The sequence below is a fragment of the Hemibagrus wyckioides genome, linkage group LG03, assembly GCF_019097595.1.
Source record: "Hemibagrus wyckioides isolate EC202008001 linkage group LG03, SWU_Hwy_1.0, whole genome shotgun sequence".
Lineage (NCBI taxonomy): Eukaryota > Metazoa > Chordata > Actinopteri > Siluriformes > Bagridae > Hemibagrus > Hemibagrus wyckioides.
In genome coordinates, this window is record NC_080712.1 from 33,467,178 (window position 1) to 33,489,730 (window position 22,553).

Here is a 22,553-nt window from a genome sequence, read left to right on the forward strand (position 1 = left end):
TAAAAATAAAAGATTTAGAGAACCTTGTGAAGGTTTGGTTTTTATTTTGTAAATCTAATGTATATTGTTTACTCTGTTTTCTGCTCTTTGTGCAGATTTTAAATAGCTAATAAAAATGGCTTGTAAACATGTTTATCTTTATTACTGCTTCATTACCCTGTGTGGGGGGTGGGGGGAGAATTAAGGTAAGCATGATGACATGATCATGAAGAGATCTGAAGCTACAGCTGATGAATACAAGCTTGGGCTTTACAAACCATAGATTGGTTTATATAAGAAGCGTATCCAACCACATGGGATACATTACAAACCACCTAGCAACACACTACACACCACCCATAGCATAGCAACCAGGAATACCTTAACAACCACCTAACATCACACTACACACCATCAGCAGCATAGCAACCTGGAATACCTTAACAACCACCTAACATCACACTACACACCATCAGCAGCATAGCAACCTGGAATACCTTAACAACCACCTAACATCACACTACACACCATCAGCAGCATAGCAACCTGGAATACCTTAACAACCACCTAACATCACACTACACACCATCAGCAGCATAGCAACCTGGAATACCTTAACAACCACCTAGCAACACACTACACACCACCAGCACCATAGTAACACGCTGGTTTAATGATTTACATCTTCAATAATGATCAAATCACGAATATCGCTCGATTTTAAACTAATACAACTAATATGCGATTTAATTCTTAAATAGCACGGAGAATAGAAAAGCACAAGTTTATAATTTTTATACGCGTTTATCCAGCTTTCGGCGGCGCTTCTGAGTGACGTCAGTTCCTGTGCCTGGTTACCTAGAAACCAAGAAAGCCGCTTGGACCCGTTATACCGAAATGTGTTGAAAACTGCTTATATTTGTGTGTTAAATGCTTTGAGCTTGGGTTTTTGTTTTTTGTTTTTATCACAAACGGATAGTTTGTCTTGCTTTAACGTCGCAACGGAAATCTATTTATTAAAAAAGTAACAGTTTAAAGGCGATTTTTAGGCTAAGCTAACAGTTAGCAAGGATGTTTATTTACCTGAGTAAGAAGGTAACAGCGAGTTCATGGAGTAATGTTATTATCTGTTGAAATGGTGTATTTATGTATGTTGTGTGTGTTTTTTTAATATTGTTGTCAGTTTGTGGAATAAACGTTGTATTGTATGATAAAATGAGCAGAGAGATAAATCCCAGCAGTCTGTAAGTAAAGGAACAGGACAGAATGAGAGCTGATGAGGCGCTGTGTTTCTCCCTCAGATCGCCATTCCCAACAACATTAAACTGAAGTGTGTGTCTTGGAACAGAAACCAGGGCTTTATAGCGTGTGGAGGAGACGAGGGGCTGCTGAAGGTCCTCAAGCTGGAAACTCAAACAGGTACACACACAAACCCCCCTCCCTCTCTGTGTCTCTCTTTCTTTCTTTCTTTCTTTCTTTCTTTCTTTCTTTCTTTCTTTCTTTCTTCTTGATATTTTTCATCTCCCACTCTCTCTCTTTCTCTCTCTCCCTGTCTCTCTCTCATTCTCCCTCTCCCTCTCTCTGTCTCTTTCTCTCCCTTTCTCTCTCTCTCTCTCTCTCTCTCTCTCTCTCTCTCTCTCTCTCTCTCGTTATTAAACATTTTATGCATTTAACATACTTTTGTTGTTGGAGTACACACACACACACACACACACACTTCTTTCTCTCAGACACTTGGTTTGGAATGTTGCACCATGTCGTGTGTGTGTGTGTGTGTGTGTGTGCGCGCATGTGTGCTTGAGAGACTCAGTCGTGTGTCATTACTAATCCAGGTACAATCGAGTGCAAAACTTTACACACCCCTAAGCACAAAATAAGAGCAGAGAAACATAATATAATGCAAGGTTTCAGGAGTATCAAAAGTGTTCCTTTCAGTGAGTGTAAATGAACCATGTGTGTTAGGATGTACACAGCAAAAAAGAAAAAACGAAAACCAAACACCAGATCAAAAGTTTGTATCTCCTCACTTCCTTACTTGTGTCATTTTAATAAGGTTCTTCTGAGCTGTTTTTGGATCATCTCAGCTGTAATGTCTGGACTGACCGGGGTCTGGGCACAATGCTTTAGGTTGTAGAGACCTACATTTTATGGGGGGTGCAAACTTTTGCACTGAGTAATATTATATCATTTATAAAGCCATAGTGATGAAGGTCGTGAGTTGAATTTGTGTAAAATCTATGTTTACTTCAAATTACTTGTTACACAGCACCAGGTACAATGTAGAAGGTTCAGGAACCACACGTACCGTACTGATGTAACCTGATCTGTGCTGTTATTTTGCACCAGATGATGCCAAGCTGAAAGGTCTTGCAGCTCCAAGTAACCTGTCCATGAACCAGACACTAGAAGGACACACCGGTATGCCACAACGTTACACAAGCCTTCAGAAATTAAATAAAAAAACAAATGCAGAAAAGTAATCTGTTGTTGTTGTTGTTGTTGTCTAACCTCATTTAAATTTTTTAAATTATATTTTCAGTGCAATTTTTTAACATTCTATAGCTGCAAGTAGCAATGTTCAGGGTCCAAGTACCCACTGAAAATAGCACTTTAGAATAGAACTGTTCAAATTTTGTGACATTAGCTGAACGAATCAAATGCTTGCTGTAAGCTGATTGGCTGATCCGGCTAATCCACTGATGGTCCTGGCTTTGTTTATTGTAAGTAACCAGCCATCATTAGCAATCTACTTACAGATTAGTACATAAACAGTCTGAAAGTTTAGCTTTGCTTATTAATCACTTCCTTGATATTAAGCCACGCCCACCAAGGTTTGGGATAACTTACTAACGTCTCTTTGTAAAGACAGGTCACTCTGGCTGCTCGACAAAACAATTCCTTTAAATATAAGGTTGTGTAGATAAACAGTGTCACCTGAAGCCACTGTGTAACATTACGCTTTTGTTTGTGTGATGCATTTCTGTCAAACCTGTTTATTTAATGTGTTGTGTTGTGTACAGGTGCAGTGCAGGTAGTAACCTGGAACGAGCAGTACCAGAAACTGACCACCAGTGACCAGAATGGCCTCATCATAGTCTGGATGCTCTATAAGGGTGGGACATGGCTATCAATTTATACAGTCACAGGTTTAGATTAATGCACCAGTTGTAATATATTATTGTCTCTATAGCAACAGCACAGTCCATGTCTGTGACCTTTAACCATGACAACTTTATTTGGTAAATTGCTGTCTAGGAAAATAATCACTGGTTAGTGATCATGGTGTGCCGTGTGCTGTGCAGGTTCCTGGTACGAGGAGATGATTAACAACAGGAATAAGTCAGTGGTGAGGAGCATGAGCTGGAACGCTGACGGGGAGAAGATCTGCATCGTGTATGAAGATGGCGCCGTTATTGTGGGATCGGTGGACGGTGAGGAGGAGAAAAGTTTGAGAAAGCACTAACATTGGATGACTCTTAGCCAGGATCGCGCTTCTCCAGCCACGGCATTGTTCTGTAAGTGTTCTGTGGATGTTCTACAGGAAACAGGATCTGGGGGAAGGAGCTGAAGGGGATCCAGCTGGCCCATGTGGCCTGGTCTCCTGATAGCAAGATCCTGCTGTTCGGGATGGCCAATGGAGAGATCCATATCTATGACAACCAGGGCAACTTCATCGTCAGTACACACCACGCTAATCACAAGCGAAATATTTCCAATGTTATGCTAATAAAAATAATCGGTGACACGGTGGTGTGATGGCGCAGAGTTACTCTTTCCACTCTTATTGCTTTATTACTTTTATACAACATTCGTCTGGCTACTCTCTGTTGTGTTTAGATGAAGATGACCCTGCATTGTCTGATAAACATGTCCGGCGCCTTCAGCATCTCAGGGATCCACTGGTACGCAGGAACCGAGGGCTACATCGAGCCTGACTGTCCTTGCCTCGCCATCTGCTACGAGAACGGACGCTGTCAGATCATGCGCTACGAGAATGATGACCGTGAGTTCCTCCTCGTGCTCCTGATTCCTGTGATACTGCTTTAAGTATATGATGCTCCCACCACCATGCTTCACTCATGGGATGAAGCACACAGAATGCTGTCTCTTCATTCATAGTGTGTGTGTGTGTGTGTAGATCCAGTGATCATTGACACTCTTATGAACGTCGCCAGTATCCAGTGGAACCACAGCGGCAATGTTCTTGCCATAGCTGGATCGTTCAGAAACCCCGGAGGAGATAAAGACGTCAACGTCTTGAATTTCTACACACCGTTTGGAGAGGTGAAGATAATAAATAAATAATTACGGGAACCGTTGCCAATTATGGAAGCCATTGTCATAGCTCTCGCACTTTGGATGTTAACGCAGTTAAAGCTGATGTTCAGGTTGTTACTCTGCTCTCCTCTCATGTGACTGTTGTTCTGGTTCCTCATGCAGCACCTCCGCACTCTGAAGGTTCCGGGTAAACAGGTGACAGCGGTGTCATGGGAAGGAGGAGGACTGAGGATCGGCCTGGCTGTGGATTCCTACATCTACTTCGCCAACATCAGACCTGATTACAAGGTAAAACAATCAGACCAGTAAATTCTCCTCTGTTACGTGGTGCATATATACACACACTCTCTCTCTCTCTCTCTCTCTCTCTCTCACTGTCTCTCTCTCTGTCTGATCTGTGTTTAGTGGGGTTACTGCTTGAACACAGTGGTGTATGCGTACACTCGTCCAGACAGGATGGAGTACAGTGTGGTGTTCTGGGACACGAAGAACAACGAGAAGTTTGTGAAATATGTGAAGAGTCTGATGTCGGTCACCACCTGTGGAGATTTCTGTATTCTGGCCACTAAAGCAGACGATTCCCATCCACAGGCACGCACACACACACACACACACAGTATTTTGTCTCATAGTGAACCAGCCATGTAATACATGGTTTTAGTAACGGTTGTCTCACTATTGTCCACTTTCTCACAGGAAGATGTAGAACCGGACACAGCAACAGCAACGGTAACAAGCTAATTTTACTCCAACACATGAACTGGAGCTCTGATACTTGTTAAGCTAACAAGAGAAAGTTTGGTTTTTGAGTTTCAGCTGCTGTTGTTCTTCCTGTCTGTGTTTCTGCAGTATGTGCTGGTGTTGTGTAACTCCATCGGGACTCCACTGGACTCCAAATACATTGACATTGGTGAGTAAAACTGTCTGTGGGATGAGGTTATCAGGTAAAATCATTCTGGAGCTTTAAGAAGAACTCTCTGACATTTTTACAATTTTATAATCTCATTCTAATACGTTTTCACGTCTATAGCCACGTCTCTATACGTCTTGTCTTTGCTATCAGATGTGTTTGATTTGTGAGTGTCCTCCAAAACCAGGTGCTCTTCACGTGTCTGGTATTTAGAACATATACGCTCTGTTTGCAGACCCGCTGTTCGTAACCATGACGAAGACTCACGTCATCGCCGCATCCAAGGAGGCGTTCTACGTCTGGCAGTACCGTGTGGCCAAGAAGCTCACAGCTCTGGAGATCAACCAGGTGGCCAAGACTAGGAAAGAGGGCCGTGAAAGGTCAGGCAGGATGTGTGTGTGTTTTTTCTGAAGAATAGCTGTGTTCTGAGAATCTGCTGTGTGTTGTGTTTAGTCTAGCTGAGGAGTGTGAAGGAATGTGAGGAGCTCCACGCTTTGGTCAGGGAGGATATGGCTAGATGAGAGTTGGCCATAAAGTTGAACGTCTGTCCTTTGTGTCTGTCTGCCTGTCTGTCGGTCTGTTTGCCTGCCTGTCTGTCGGTCTGTTTGCCTGCCTGTCTGTCTGCTTGTTAGTCTGTCAGTCTGCCTGTCTGTCTGTCTGTTTGCCTGCCTGTCTGTCTGTCTGTCTCTCTGTCTGTTTTCCTGTCTGCCTGTCTGTCTGAATATCTGTCTGTCTGCCTTTCTGTCTGTCAGCTTGTTGGTCTGTCTGCCTGCCTGCCTGCCTGTCTGTCTGCCTGCCTGTCTGTCTGTCAGCACACTGACACTGTATGTTCACTCACCACAGATTCAGTTCATAGTGCTGTGCAAGGATTCACCAGCTCTGTGTGTGTGTGTGTATGTGTGTGTGTATGTGTGTGTGTGTGTGTGTGTGTGTGTGTGTGTGTGTGTGTGTGTGTGTGTATGTGTGTGTGTGTGTGTGTGTGTGTGTGTGTGGTTGCTCTCTCAGTCTTACTCAGCAGTAGGAAAGTTACACGACTTTCATCCAGGACATGTTTGCTGTCTGAAGCTCCTGCATTAAACTGCTGATGTGTAACATTATGACAGTGGGAATCTCAGACAGCTTGGATCATCGCATTCCTTAGTGGCGTTAGTTAACAAACATAATACAGTTATTAATCTGGCCTGTGTGTGTGTCTCCCTCTCTCTCTTTGAACTAGTCAGCAGTGTTTTGCGGTTTCATTTCACACACATTTCAGAAGACTGCGCTGATGTAATAGTGTAATATTATAATATCTGTGTCCAATCCACTTTCCCTCAATTCTCTCTCTCACTCACTCACTCACTCACTCACACACTCCTGCAGGGTTTACCACATCGATGACAATCCGAGTGGCACAGCTGACGGGGTGCTGGACTTCACCAAAGCTTTCACGGTGTGCAAGTGCCCATTACACACACACACACACACACACACACACTGCCAGAATCACTAATGTGCTACTGAAAGGGACACACACTCACATAATCTCCTGTGCACTTTCATCTGCTCGTCAAAGGATTAGCGTAAAAATCCCATCAAACACTCAGTACTCTGTGCTCTCAGCTGCTAGACCGTCCAGTATAAACAGATCATTTGCATGAAAGTTATCAGTGACCTCAGACATGGTCATTGGCCAGTGGAAATCTTATGTATATGACTCAGTGCAGTTCAGAGTGTGTGTTGTGTGTATATACATATTTGTAGATATATAGATATTTATGAGCATGTTTATATTTTTCCAGGCCACCAGAGATCCAATCTGTTGCATCGCAGCGTCGGACAGAACTCTTATAGTGGTATGTACGGTTTTACAGATTTACTTTCAAGCGAAGCTGTGGTGCTGATATTAAAGTCAGTGTCTGTGTGTGTGTGTGTGTGTGTGTACAGGGTCGTGAATCAGGGATCTTGCAGAAGTACATCTTGCCCAACATCAGCCTGGTACAGAAGTTCTCTCTGAGCTGCCGAGCCTATCAGCTCTCTCTGAACTGCAACTCCAGGTGTGTGACATTAGCTGCAGGTAGCGCTCTCACCTCACAGCTCTAGGAAGTCAGGTTTATGTGGGTGTATGACATCAGGGTAGACCACAGTGTATCACTAACAGGACAAAAACTAAATGGCAAAGAATATTTCCAAACGTTTAAGACTTCTGTTCCGTGTGTATGTCTCGCCAGTCGCTTGGCCATCATCGACATGACCGGAGTGTTGACGTTCTTGGACATCGATCCACGTGGCTCGTCTGGTGAGACTGAGGAAGGCGCCTCGGCCGGAGACCCATCCAAATTTGAGCGCAAAGACGTGTGGGACATGAAGTGGGCCAACGACAACCCTGACCTGTTCGCCATGATGGAAAAGACCAGGATGTACGTCTTCAGAAATCTGGACCCAGAGGTCAGGACAGAGACTGATACAGATTTCTTGCTACATAATGATACCAACATATGCATAAGCAATAATGAAGACCTTTAATCCTTATCCAATCAGTGGACTGCTTTGGAGTAAGAACTAGCCATTCCTAGCACAGGGTCAGGAGTAAACAGAGGTCAAGCGAATCAGATAGGAAAGTAGCAGAAATATTAATATTATTTTATATATTTCTTCTTTGAGTTTATTAGGGTCCAGGTGATCCCTCCTCTGTACAGTAATCTCAGTAAAAGAGGTGTGGCCTCTGTACATTAATCTCAGTAAAAGAGGTGTGGCCTCTGTACATTAATCTCAGTAAAAGAGGTGTGACCTCTGTACATTAATCTCAGTAAAAGAGGTGTGTCCTCTGTACAGTAATCTCAGTAAAAGAGGTGTGTCCTCTGTACAGTAATCTCAGTAAAAGAGGTGTGGCCTCTGTACATTAATCTCAGTAAAAGAGGTGTGGCCTCTGTACAGTAATCTCAGTAAAAGAGGTGTGACCTCTGTACATTAATCTCAGTTAAAGAGGTGTGGCCTCTGTACATTAATCTCAGTAAAAGAGGTGTGGCCTCTGTACAGTAATCTCAGTAAAAGAGGTGTGACCTCTGTACATTAATCTCAGTTAAAGAGGTGTGGCCTCTGTACATTAATCTCAGTTAAAGAGGTGTGTCCTCTGTACATTAATCTCAGTAAAAGAGGTGTGGCCTCTGTACATTAATCTCAGTTAAAGAGGTGTGTCCTCTGTACATTAATCTCAGTAAAAGAGGTGTGGCCTCTGTACATTAATCTCAGTAAAAGAGGTGTGGCCTCTGTACATTAATCTCAGTTAAAGAGGTGTGGCATCTGTACATTAATCTCAGTAAAAGAGGTGTGGCCTCTGTACATTAATCTCAGTAAAAGAGGTGTGGCCTCTGTACATTAATCTCAGTAAAAGAGGTGTGGCCTCTGTACATTAATCTCAGTAAAAGAGGTGTAGCCTCTGTACATTAATCTCAGTTAAAGAGGTGTGGCATCTGTGTGTGTGTTCACAGGTGTGTGTGTCTGTGTGTGTCCGTATGTGTGTGTGTTTACAAGTGTGTGTGTGTATATGTGTGTATATGTGTGTGTATGTGTTTGTATGTGTGTGTTCACAGGTGTGTGTGTTCAGGTGTGTGTGTCTGTATGTGTGAGTTCACAAGTGTGTGTGTGTATGTGTGTGTATGTGTCTGTATGTGTGTGTGTCTTTGAGTTTATTAGGGTCCAGGTGATCCCTCCTCTGGGTCACCTGCTGATTTATTTAGTCGTCTGTGAAGGCAGTGTTTGTTTGACACACACACACACACACACACACACACGTGAGCCTTTCTTTTCACAATTCTTCTCCTTCTAAACCAGGAGCCGATTCAAACATCAGGATTCATCTGTAACTTTGAAGATCTGGAAATCAAGTCTGTTCTGCTGGATGAAATCATGAAGGTATGAGAGATTAGGGGTGTGTCCAGATCTCACTGGACGAGTGTACAGTGATACAGAGTCAGAAAGAGTTAAATACCCATAGTGAGCTGATAGATAGTGATCTGAGGAGTGATTTAGATTATCACACGTGTGATCAACGAGAGCTGGACAGACTAAAGCGCCGCTGCATCACTCTTTTTGTGTGAAAAGTGAAAGCAGACCAGCTTTTCAGGGGCTGTGGATGATCACATGTTCATCATATGATTATTTATGTTCAAGTTGTTCAGGGAAGAGTTTTACCTAATACTCTGTGTCTGTGTGTGTGTGTGTGTGTGACTCCCAGAATCCCGAGCGGCCGAACAAGGACTACCTGATCAACTTCGAGATCCGTTCTCTGAGAGACAGCAGAGCGCTGATTGAGAAAGTGGGGATTGAGGACGCTTCCCAGTTTATAGAGGACAATCCTCACCCTCGACTCTGGTAGGGTGGCTCTGACACACACATTAACAGACACACACTGATTAAAGGAGGTGTGCCTTCTTTAAATGTCAGTCGCAGTAAAGGAGGTGTGGCCTCTCTACCTGTCATTCTAAATAAAGGGGATGTGGCTGGTTTACCTGTAAGTCGAATTAAAGGAGGTGTGGCATCTGTACATTAATCTCAGTAAAAGAGCTGTGGCTTCTGTGGCTGTCAGTCATATAAGAGGAGGTGTGGCATCTCTACCTGTCGCTCTGAATGAAGGGGTGCTGGAATTAAAGGAGGTATAACATCTGCACCTGTTCATCTCAGTAAAAGGTGAACAGAGGTGTGGCCTCTGTACATTAATCTCAGTAAAAGAGGCGTGGCCTCTGTACATTAATCTCAGTAAAAGGTGTGTGTGTGTCTGTATGTGTGTTCACAGGTATGTATGTGTGTGTGTGTGTGTGTGTATATGTGTCTGTATGTGTGTGTCTGTGGGTGTGTTTGTGTGTGTATGTGTCTGTATGTGTGTGTGTTTGCAGGTGTGTGTGTGTCTGTATGTGTGTGTTCACAGGTGTGTGTGTGTGTCTGTATGTGTGTGTCTATATGTGTGTGTTCACAGGTGTGTGTGTCTGTATGTGTGTGTCTATATGTGTGTGTTCACAGGTGTGTGTGTCTGTATGTGTGTGTCTATATGTGTGTGTTCACAGGTGTGTGTGTCTGTATGTGTGTGTCTATATATGTGTGTGTGTGTCTATATGTGTGTGTTCACAGGTGTGTGTGTGTGTCTGTATGTGTGTGTCTATATGTGTGTGTTCACAGGTGTGTGTGTCTGTATGTGTGTGTTCACAGGTGTGTGTGTCTGTATGTGTGTGTCTATATGTGTGTGTTCACAGGTGTGTGTGTCTGTATGTGTGTGTCTATATGTCTGTGTGTGTGTGTCTATATGTGTGTGTTCACAGGTGTGTGTGTGTGTGTGTCTATATGTGTGTGTTCACAGGTGTGTGTGTCTGTATGTGTGTGTCTGTATGTGTGTGTTCACAGGTGTGTGTGTGTGTCTGTATGTGTGTGTCTATATGTGTGTTCACAGGTGTGTCTGTATGTGTGTGTCTATATGTGTGTGTTCACAGGTGTGTGTGTGTGTGTGTGTGTGTCTATATGTGTGTGTTCACAGGTGTGTGTGTGTGTCTGTATGTGTGTGTCTATATGTGTGTGTTCACAGGTGTGTGTGTCTATATGTGTGTGTTCACAGGTGTGTGTGTGTCTATATGTGTGTGTTCACAGGTGTGTGTGTGTGTGTCTGTATGTGTGTGTCTATATGTGTGTGTTCACAGGTGTGTGTGTCTATATGTGTGTGTTCACAGGTGTGTGTGTGTCTGTATGTGTGTGTCTATATGTGTGTGTTCACAGGTGTGTGTGTCTATATGTGTGTGTTCACAGGTGTGTGTGTGTCTGTATGTGTGTGTCTATATGTGTGTGTTCACAGGTGTGTGTGTCTATATGTGTGTGTTCACAGGTGTGTGTTCGTGTCTGTATGTGTGTGTCTATATGTGTGTGTTCACAGGTGTGTGTGTCTATATGTGTGTGTTCACAGGTGTGTGTGTGTCTATATGTGTGTGTTCACAGGTGTGTGTGTGTGTGTCTGTATGTGTGTGTCTATATGTGTGTGTTCACAGGTGTGTGTGTCTATGTGTGTGTTCGTGTCTGTATGTGTGTGTCTATATGTGTGTGTTCACAGGTGTGTGTGTGTCTATATGTGTGTGTTCACAGGTGTGTGTGTGTGTGTCTGTATGTGTGTGTCTATATGTGTGTGTTCACAGGTGTGTGTGTCTATGTGTGTGTTCGTGTCTGTATGTGTGTGTTCACAGGTGTGTGTGTGTGTCTGTATGTGTGTGTCTATATGTGTGTGTTCACAGGTGTGTGTGTGTCTGTATGTGTGTGTTCACAGGTGTGTGTGTGTCTGTATGTGTGTGTCTATATGTGTGTGTTCACAGGTGTGTGTGAACACACACATGTCTATATGTGTGTGTTCACAGGTGTGTGTGTGTGTGTCTGTATGTGTGTGTCTATATGTGTGTGTTCACAGGTGTGTGTGTGTCTGTATGTGTGTGTTCACAGGTGTGTGTGTGTGTCTGTATGTGTGTGTCTATATGTGTGTGTTCACAGGTGTGTGTGTGTCTGTATGTGTGTGTTCACAGGTGTGTGTGTGTCTGTATGTGTGTGTCTATATGTGTGTGTTCACAGGTGTGTGTGAACACACACATGTCTATATGTGTGTGTTCACAGGTGTGTGTGTCTATATGTGTGTGTTCACAGGTGTGTGTGTGTCTGTATGTGTGTGTCTATATGTGTGTGTTCACAGGTGTGTGTGTGTCTGTATGTGTGTGTCTATATGTGTGTGTTCACAGGTGTGTGTGTGTGTGTCTGTATGTGTGTGTCTATATGTGTGTGTTCACAGGTGTGTGTGTGTCTGTATGTGTGTGTCTATATGTGTGTGTTCACAGGTGTGTGTGTGTCTGTATGTGTGTGTCTATATGTGTGTGTTCACAGGTGTGTGTGTGTCTGTATGTGTGTGTCTATATGTGTGTGTTCACAGGTGTGTGTGTGTGTGTGTCTGTATGTGTGTGTCTATATGTGTGTGTTCACAGGTGTGTGTGTGTCTGTATGTGTGTGTCTATATGTGTGTGTTCACAGGTGTGTGTGTGTGTGTCTGTATGTGTGTGTCTATATGTGTGTGTTCACAGGTGTGTGTGTGTCTGTATGTGTGTGTCTATATGTGTGTGTTCACAGGTGTGTGTGTGTGTGTTTGTATGTGTGTGTCTATATGTGTGTGTTCACAGGTGTGTGTGTCTGTATGTGTGTGTTCACAGGTGTTTGTGTGTGTCTGTATGTGTGTGTCTATATGTGTGTGTTCACAGGTGTGTGTGTGTGTCTGTATGTGTGTGTCTATATGTGTGTGTTCACAGGTGTGTGTGTGTGTGTCTGTATGTGTGTGTCTATATGTGTGTGTTCACAGGTGTGTGTGTGTGTCTGTATGTGTGTGTCTATATGTGTGTGTTCACAGGTGTGTGTGTGTGTGTCTGTATGTGTGTGTCTATATGTGTGTGTTCACAGGTGTGTGTGTGTCTGTATGTGTGTGTCTATATGTGTGTGTTCACAGGTGTGTGTGTGTGTGTTTGTATGTGTGTGTCTATATGTGTGTGTTCACAGGTGTCTGTATGTGTGTCTATATGTGTGTGTCTATATGTGTGTGTTCACAGGTGTGTGTGTCTGTATGTGTGTGTTCACAGGTGTTTGTGTGTGTGTCTGTATGTGTGTGTTCACAGGTGTGTGTGTGTGTCTGTATGTGTGTGTCTGTATGTGTGTGTCTGTATGTGTGTGTCTATATGTGTGTGTTCACAGGTGTGTGTGTGTGTGTCTATATGTGTGTGTTCACAGGTGTGTGTGTGTGTGTGTCTGTATGTATGTGTCTGTATGTGTGTGTTCACAGGTGTTTGTGTGTGTGTCTGTATGTGTGTGTTCACAGGTGTGTGTGTGTCTGTCTGTGTGTGTCTGTGTGTGTGTGTTCACAGGTGTTTGTGTGTGTGTCTGTATGTGTGTGTTCACAGGTGTTTGTGTGTGTGTCTGTATGTGTGTGTTCACAGGTGTGTGTGTGTCTGTCTGTGTGTGTCTGTGTGTGTGTGTTCACAGGTGTTTGTGTGTGTGTCTGTATGTGTGTGTTCACAGGTGTTTGTGTGTGTCTGTATGTGTGTGTTCACAGGTGTGTGTGTGTCTGTCTGTGTGTGTCTGTGTGTGTGTGTTCACAGGTGTTTGTGTGTGTGTCTGTATATGTGTGTTCACAGGTGTGTGTGTGTGTGTGTCTGTATGTGTGTGTTCACAGGTGTGTGTGTGTGTGTCTGTATGTGTGTGTCTGTATGTGTGTTCACAGGTGTTTGTGTGTGTGTGTATGAGCACTGTGTTTCCTCCTCCCTCAGTGACGTGAATCTCGCCGCTATGACGCAAAGCTTGTAGAGAAAGTGAGCTGAGTTTACCCTGTGGTCTCTGAAAGAGAACGTGGCACGCTCCATCTGGATGAAAACCGTCTCACACACACACACACACACACACGTTCTCAAGTGAAAGATTAATGTGACGGAACTGAAGCGGGCAGGAAGAACCTGTGTCCTGACGTGCGTGTGATTTATTTTCACTGCACTCCATCAGTGAAGTTCCTGAAAACTGGGGCTGAGGATGAGGTAGATCATTCAGTGTGTGAGCGATCTTCATCATCCTGTGTGTGTGTGTGTGTGTGTTTTATAAAGCTTAATAATGAAATTGTGTGAAATTGTGTGGCGCCTGATGAGGAGAGATGATTTATGTGCAGTGTCAGCAGCGTGTATGTGTGTGTGTGGGCGAAGCTTGAGAATCCCCTGTGCTCTGAAGCTGTGGTACTCCCGACACTTCTCACAGCACACAGAGGAATTTCGGAGCATTCTGGGAAAAAAACGGAGCGCCTCAGCGAATACACTCCATCCACTCAGGTCCAGGAAACACATCAGACAGTTGTGTAACTGTAACAGCTCCTATCTCCTAATGAAGTGTGTGTGTGTGTGTGTGTGTGTGTGTATGTGATGGAAAAGATCTCATATCTGTATGAAAGGAAAAGATCTTTTTTAAGAATGTGTGAGTGTCCACATTCTCCTCTGTATTTGGGTCCAGGTTCCCGTGAGGTCAGAGGTCAGAACTGAGGTGCCCAGGAATGTATAAAATAGTTTGTGTGTGTGTGTGTGTGTGTGGCTTCTGAACCGTTGTTTTTCAGGTGCACACAAAAGATGACGGAGTGAGGTTGATACCCTGAGGTCAGAGGTCAACCTTGAGAGTTATGTATGCTTTACTAGCACCACAGTGCTATGGAGTTCTGACCACTCAGAAGATGCACAATCATTTCTGTCTGAAATTCCCACCCAGGTTTATATTAATGTGTTTGTTCGGATGTGTTATTGTTTCTATGGCAACAACGCATTCATAGGTGCTGGTAGGACTGACCCTTTTTTTGTTTATAGCTGCTGTAACATAACTGACCGAAGTACCACAGCTTTAATGGTCATTATTGTCAGACTGCTCTGGTAAAAACGGAACTCCCTGGCATACCATCAACAATGCAACTGCTTTTAATGTTTCTTCTTCTTCCTCTCTCTCACACACACACACACACACACACACACACACAGGCGTCTTCTAGCCGAGGCAGCGCTGCAGAAGCTGGAGCTGAAGATGGCGGAACAGGCGTTCGTGCGCTGTAAGGACTATCAGGGCATCGAGCTGGTCAAGAGAGTGGATAAGCTGCAGAGCGAGGACATGAAACAGGCCGAAGTGGCCGCGTACTTTGGGCGCTTCGAGGAGGCTGAGAAGATGTACCTGGACATGGACCGCAGGTACACACATACACACACACACACACAGACACACACAGACACACACAGTCTGAGCCTGGGTTTTTGAGATCTCTCGACTCTGTCTCTCTCACTCAGGGATCTGGCCATCAGTCTGAGGATAAAGCTGGGTGACTGGTTCCGGGTTCTGCAGCTGTTACGGAGTGGGTCAGGGGACAGCGACGACGCTCTGCAGGAACAGGCTTACAACGCCATCGGGGATTATTTCGCAGACAGACAGAAATGGTACTGAGAGACAGCTTCTCTGTTTTATTCCTCTTTCCTGAAGTTAACAAGACAAAAAAAACCCACAACAGCTTGTCATGTGACAGAGACTCCTAAAAAATCTTTCATTTACAGCTTTGACTGTTACAGAGCTCTGAGACTGGAGACTCCTTACAGAAAACCACAATGTATGTGGTGTATTCGCTGTACTAGCCCCTGAGAAGGAGGTGTTACCATAGAAACGATTATAGAGCATTAGTTTAAGCTTGGAGCAAAAGATTCCTGAATTTAGTCAGTACTTTATTTAGGAATGTTTAGGAGTCAGGAATTTGATTTTGTGTGTGTGTGTGTGTGTGTGTTCAGGCTGAATGCTGTGCAGTACTACCTCCAGGGCCGAAATCAGGAGAGACTGGCTGAGTGTTACTACATGCTGGAGGATTACGACGGCTTGGAGCGGCTCGCTAACGCTCTACCGGAGAACCACAAGCTGCTGCCGGTGCCGTTCTTCAGCTCTACCTGTCTCTAGGAATGAACTTAAACTGTAGATTTAAGACTGTAGAACACTTTCAGTCGCCCCCTAGTGGTGATGTGACACAATGAAGCAACATGTGGGGGGAGGGGGGGTCAAACAATCACCTTAAAAGAGCGACATAAATTAAAAGAGAAATTTTTTGGACACTCGTTATGTGACTGTTGAATTGAACAAAATGGAAATTGTATAGAAAAAAATATACACTTCTGTCAAACTTGTGAAATTTTCATTTAACTTGTGTGTGATACTGATATATACACTATATTGGCAAAAGTATTGGGACACCCCTCCAAATCATTGAATTCAGGGGTTGGGTTAGTTCCAGTGAAAGGCACTCTTAATGCTTCAGCTTCATACCAAGACATTTTGGACAATTTCATGCTCTTTGTAGGAACAGTTTGGGGATGACCCCTTCCTGTTCCAACATGACTGCACACCAGTGACCAAAGCAAGGTCCATAAAGACATGGATGAGTGAGTTTGGTGTGGAGGAACTTGACTGACCTGCACAGAGTCCTGACCTCAACCCCATAGAACACCTTTGGGATGAATTAGAGTGGAGACTGTGAGCCAGACCTTCTCATCCAACATCAGTGTCTGACCTCACAAATGTGTTTCTAGAGGAATGGTCAAAAAAATCCAATAAACACACTCCTAACCCTTGTGGAAAGCCTTCCCAGAAGAGTTGAAGCTGTTATAACTGTAAAGGGCGGGACAACTCCATATTACATTCATGTGCATGGAAAGGCAGACGTCCCAAAGCTTTTAGCAATATAGTGTATATAAATAATAAAGACACAGTATAAGGAGTTCTTGCACTCTGAAGTTAAGTGTGTTATAAGGATTGCAGATTTCAGTTCCCAGATAGAGTGTATTATAAAAAAAATATATATAGGGGACTAAAACTTTTGCATCTGTGCTCTGATCCCTACACTGTTACCTAGGGCGTAAACTTTTCCTCCATAGCTTCTGTTGTTTTAAAGGATTTCAACTAGATGTATATATTTTAACTAGTATTTCTGTATGTGTGTGTGTGTGTGTGTGTGTGTGTGTGTTGCAGGATATTGGGCAGATGTTTGTCACTGTTGGAATGTGTGAGCAGGCAGTAAGTGCATACCTCAGGTGCAACAGGCCTAAAGCTGCAGTGGATGCCTGCGTACACCTGAACCAGGTAACACACACACACACACACACACACACAGCTGATCAACAGGTATGTACTACTCTATATGCATGAAGGTACAGTGTAAAAGTTTTAGTTCCCCGCCTCACACAGACCACAGAGCTAGAACAGCGTACAGTTATCTCCTGAGCTGTGTGAAGCTCCGCCCCCTCGTTTATTCGGACGCAGTGGTGTCTTCCTTCCTGCTCCTCCCAGCTGTGGCACTGACAGACACTGCAGCTTAATAACACACTCCTTTATTTATTCAGACAGGGCTGATTACAGAGCGGTCAGTGAGGGTGTGTTAACTCCACAGCTGCAAATCACAGGCTAATACGTTAGCGTTTCTATAGTAACGGCACATTTGCGGTGGACACTCAGCATAAACAGATTAAAAAATAAGTGTTGATGATGTGAAGTTTTCTGTAAGGTTTATTTACTGTTTATTTGTGGAAGGAGTCTGTAGTGTCACACACACACACAAACACACACACACAAACAAACACACAGACAAACAGACACACACACACACAAACAAACACACACAGACAGACAGACACACACACATGCCAACACACACACACACAGGCATACTTAAATGCACAAACACACATACAAACACACACACACACATGCTCACACACATAAATGTACCAACACACACACACACAGAGTAAATAACCCAAATATGCTTCTGTGTGTGTGTGCATGTGTGTGTGTGCGTGTGTGTGTGTGTTTCAGTGGAACAAAGCTGTAGAACTGGCTAAAGACCACAACATGAAGGAGATCGGTCCTCTGCTGTCCAAGTACGCCTCTCACCTGCTGGAGAAGAAAAAGACTCTGGAGGCAGTGGAGCTCTACAGGAAGGCTCACCACTTCCTGGACGCCGCCACGCTCATGTTCAAGGTGTGTGTGTGTGTGTATGTGTGTGCGTTTGTGTGTGTGTGTGTATGTGCGTGCATGTTTGTGTGCCTGCGTGTGTGTTTGTGTGTGTGTGCGTGCGTGATTGTGTGTGTGTGCATGCGTGCGTGATTGTGTGTGTGTGCATGCGTGTGTGTGTGTGTGTTTTTGTGCATGTGTAATTGTTTGCGTTTGTGTTTGTGTGCGTGCATTTGTGTGCGTGCATTTGTGTGTGTGTGTGCGTGTGTGTGTGTGCGTTTGTGTGTGTGTGCGTGCATGTGTGTTTTTGTGTGTGTGTGTGCATGTGTGATTGTTTGTGCGTTTGTGTATGTGCGTGATTGCGTGTGTGTGCGTGTGCGTGTGTGTGCGCGTGTGTGTGTGCGTGTATGTGCATGTGTGATTGTTTGTGCGTTTGTGTATGTGCGTGATTGCGTGTGTGCGTGTGCGTGTGTGTGTGTGTGTGTGCATGTGTGATTGTTTGTGCGTTTGTGTATGTGCGTGATTGCGTGTGTGTGCGTGTGTGTGCGTGTGTGTGTGTGCGTGTGTGTGTGCGTGTATGTGCATGTGTGATTGTTTGTGCGTTTGTGTATGTGCGTGATTGCGTGTGTGTGTGTGCGTGTGCGTGTGTGTGCGTGTGTGTGTGTGTATGTGCATGTGTGATTGTTTGTGCGTTTGTGTATGTGCGTGATTGCGTGTGTGTGCGTGTGTGCGTGTGTGCGTGTGTGCGTGTGTGTGTGCATATGCGTGTGTGTGCGTGCATGTGTGTGTGTGTGCGTGTGTGTGTGTGTTTGAGAGAGAGAGAGAAGGGCTGCTCTCCCATCTACACAATGCAATGAAAGTGTGAGGAGTTGTTCTGTCCCCCCTGCTGTTCTCACTCAGGGCTTTCTCCGGCACAAATCTGAAAGAGATGACCACACGCCTCATTAGCGAGGTTGTGGGAACACGAGGAACCAGACAACAACAACAACCTCACCTCATTTCTCACTTCTCATCTGGAAAAACACAGCCTTCAGATTCAGTGGGCTGTAATTATTTAATTAGAAAAACTATTCACAAGAGCGAACAGAAAAGGTTCCGGTTCTTTCTATCAAGGCGGGTCCGCTCAGGACGTGTTCCTAAATATTAAAGTGAATTAAAAGTGAAAGGATCCTCCGGTCTCTGGTCTCAGATAGCGGAGGACGAGGCCAAGAAGCGGACGAGGCCGCTGAGGGTGAAGAAGCTGTACGTGCTCGCCGCCCTGCTGGTGGAGAATTACCACACTCAGGTCAAACACTCTCAGCAAAGCAGAGCCAAGGGCAGGAAGTCAGAGGTAACACCACCCTCTCAGCTCTCTTCATTCATTTTCACTCACATCTGTGGAAGGAGTCTCCAGTGTCACAGCACCTTGTAACGGTCTGTTTTATGTTGTTTACAGACTAAAGAGACGCTGTAATATGAGAACTATAAACAAATAAACATACACCATTCAGCCATAACATTATGACCGCTGCCAGAATAATGTGAGAAGTGAATAATGCTGATTATCTCCTCATCATGGCACCTGTTAGTGGGTGGGATATATACTATATTGCTAAAAGTTTTGGGACATCTACCTTTCCATGCACATGAATGTAATATGGAGTTGTCCCGCCCTTTGCAGTTATAACAGCTTCAACTCTTCTGGGAAGGCTTTCCACAAGGTTTAGGAGTGTGTTTATGGGAATTTTTGACCATTCCTCTAGAAACACATTTGTGAGGTCAGACACTGATGTTGGACGAGGAGCTCTGGCTCACAGTCTCCGCTCTAATTCATCCCAAAGGTGTTCTATGGGGTTGTCAAGTCAAGTTCCTCCACACCAAACTCACTCATCCATGTCTTTATGGACCTTGCTTTGGTCACTGGTGTACAGTCATGTTGGAACAGGAAGGGGTCATCCCCAAACTGTTCCCACAAAGAGCATGAAATTGTCTAAAATGTCTGGGTATGAAGCTGAAGCATTAAGAGTTCCTTTCACTGGAACTAAGGGGTCAAGCCAAACCCCTGAAAAACAACACCTGAATTCAATCATTTGGAGGGATGTCCCAGTACTTTTGGAAATATAGTGTATTAAGCAGCAAGTCAACATTTTGTCCTCAAAGTTGATGTTAATAGCAGGAAAAATGGACAAGCGTAAGGATTTGAGCTTTGAGTTTGATGAAGGGCCAAATTGTGATGGCTAGACCACTGCATCAGAGCATCTCCAAAACTGCAGCTCTTGTGGGGTGTTCCCGGTCTGCAGGGGTCAGTATCTATCAAAAGTGGTCCAAGGAAGGAACAGTGGTGAACCGGGGCCCGTGTGATCCGATCCAACAGACGAGCTACTGTTGCTCAAACTGCTGAAGAAGTTAATGCTGGTTCTGATAGAAAGGGGTCAGAATACACAGTGCAGGACGGGTCAGGGCTGTTTTAGCAGCACCAACAGAATATTAGGTAGGTGGTCATAATGTTATGCCTGGTTGGTGTATGACTTTAACAGTACCACACACACTGGGTCATCACTCACATGTCTTACAGTCAGTAATTAAACTGAACGCTGACGTCTTCATGTCTGTGGTTATTAGAGATAAAGAGGGTTATTTGTAGTCTAGATGAGCATAGTGTGTGTGTGTGTGTGTGTGTGTGTGTGTGTGTTACACAGGCCACCTCCGCTCTGGCCGGGTTGTTAGAAGAGGACTCAGCCTCTGCAGACAGTCACATCGTGGATAAAGCGTGGAGAGGAGCCGAGGCCTATCACTACTTCCTGCTGGCTCAGAGACAGCTCTACAATGGCAACGTGGAGGCCTCCATGAACACGGGTAACACACCGTACACACAACACTGCACATTTCTACTGCTCTGTGTGTGTGTGTGTGTGTGTGTGTGTGTGTGTGTGTGTGTGAGGGAGATACAGGTCAAGTGTGTCATGTGTATAAGAGTGACTGGTATCTTTTCTGTAAGTTTTCCACCAGACGGTGCGCATGTAGCACATCATTGTGTTCCACGGACATTTAACATAACACACACACACACACGTACCTCCCTGCTACATGAGTGTATAGGGAATGGTGCTGTTAATGGAGCAGAAAGCGCTGTGTGGTCGAGGGGAAAAAGCAAAAGGTTGTATGGAAAGTTTGTTAAAAAAGAAAAGAAAGATGTTTTAAACTTAAAGTTCTGTTTTATTTATTTATGTATGTATGTATGTATGTATGTATGTATGTATGTATGTATGTATGTATGTATGTATGTATGTATGTATGTATGTATGTATGTATGTCATACTCTAAAACGAATTCCGGGTTTTAATGTGGTTTCTGATCATGCCAGCTTCATGACAGCGTCTTCCTCTCTCTCTTTCTGTTCTCTGTCTCATCCACGCTCCAGCCCTCCACCTGCGTGATTATGAGGACATCATCCCCGCCGTGGAGATCTACTCTCTCCTGGCCGTCTGCTCCTCGGCTCGCCGCGCCTTCGCCACGTGCTCTCGCGCCTTCATCAAGCTGGAGTCTCTGGAGAGTCTGAGCGCTGAGCAGAGGCAGCTGTACGAGGAGCTCGCGCTGCAGATCTTCACCAAATATCCACCTAAAGACAACCGCAAGAGCCAAGTGGACAGCACAGACGACAGGTCAGTCTCTCTCTCCCTCTCTGTCTAGCACTGTGCACAAATATTCTGTCTCTGATATGACAGCAGCACTGACAGTGATATTCTCTCTCTCTCTGTCTCTCTCTCTCTTTCTCTCTCTGTCTCTCAGTGTGGAGGTAAAGCTGCCCACGTGTATAGTGACTGGACGCAGTATCTCAGACTATCAGTTCTGGATGTGTGGTGTGTGTAAACACTGTGCTCACGAGCAGGACATCACCAGCTACAGCTACTGTCCACTCTGTCACTCCTCTCTCACCTGATATACTTTCTCTCTCTCTCTCTCTCTCTCTCTCTCTGAAAGTGAATGTATTCCTCACTTAATGAACTTTGTTGATTTTTCATGCAGAAGACAATCAGCCTGGTTATGAACAGCTTTATAACATTCATCATTCCACCAGTTCTCTTGTATGCCGGACCGGACCGAACCGGACCGAACAGTACTGTATCATCATCAGACTAACATTAAACATTAACAGTATATCTGATAAAGTCCTGCTCATGGCTGGAATATGACTCTGTGAAGGGAACATAGCTAGCATTGTGCTGTTTTCCTTTCTGCTCATTATGCGATTGTTTGTCTCACTTAAACCTAACCCCCCCCCCCCAACACACACACAACACACACACAACACACACACACACACACACATACACGTGCGCGCACACAATGCTTTACATGTATTTTTTTCTACTTAAGTTTGTCTTTTCTCTCATTTACATTTTCTATTAGACATTTTTTACTCACAGAATAAACTCTGATGTACTTCTCTAATGTCTTAAAGTACTATTAAAACACACTTCCGGTCATACACAATCCACTTCCTGTGTTTGTATTGCAGCTATAAAGCTAATGTAGCTAACAGGAAAGAGAGAGAAGCATAGTCTTTACGCACACATCATGCTAAGTGCTACTGGTTAAAGACGCAAAGCGCCGGACACCGATCCTGTCTATATTTAAAAGGAAAGATGAATGATTTATATTCATGAAGTATACAAAGAAAGAAACGATTCAAATGACTTTAAGGGTTAAAATCTGTTTTTGATACGATTCAGTGTGAAAAGCCGTGTTGCGTGTAGAACAACACTGCCCTCTTGTGGACAGAAGCCGCAGGTGCGTGTTGGAATGTTCCTGTTTTTCAGGTATGTTCAGCAACTACAAGAAAAACGACTGTTTTGGCCCTTGAAAA

General features: G+C 44.3%; 1 protein-coding gene across 3 annotated transcripts; it reads left to right on the forward strand.

Annotated features, from left to right (window-relative positions):
- The first annotated feature begins 813 nt into the window (after positions 1–813).
- wdr35 (WD repeat domain 35) lies at positions 814–22,195 on the forward strand. 3 transcript variants are annotated; one of them, XM_058386011.1, is made up of 28 exons: positions 815–1,074; positions 1,281–1,398; positions 2,326–2,397; positions 3,000–3,092; positions 3,282–3,410; positions 3,521–3,654; positions 3,817–3,982; positions 4,118–4,263; positions 4,420–4,545; positions 4,663–4,848; positions 4,954–4,986; positions 5,107–5,167; positions 5,403–5,547; positions 6,530–6,599; positions 6,949–7,002; positions 7,094–7,203; positions 7,378–7,594; positions 8,981–9,061; positions 9,384–9,520; positions 14,710–14,913; positions 15,010–15,156; positions 15,499–15,631; positions 16,727–16,837; positions 17,570–17,734; positions 18,897–19,037; positions 20,386–20,542; positions 21,108–21,348; positions 21,476–22,195. In XM_058386011.1, the coding sequence occupies exons 1-28, from the start codon at positions 1,051–1,053 to the stop codon at positions 21,624–21,626; spliced, it is 3,552 nt and encodes a 1,183-aa protein (XP_058241994.1). In that variant the 5' UTR covers positions 815–1,050; the 3' UTR covers positions 21,627–22,195. The 3 variants fall into 3 exon arrangements, with proteins under 3 accessions (XP_058241997.1, XP_058241994.1, XP_058241995.1); XM_058386012.1 differs by having other exon boundaries at positions 846–900; XM_058386014.1 differs by lacking the exons at positions 20,386–20,542; positions 21,108–21,348; positions 21,476–22,195 and having other exon boundaries at positions 814–1,074; positions 18,608–19,036.
- Positions 22,196–22,553: the final 358 nt, after the last annotated feature.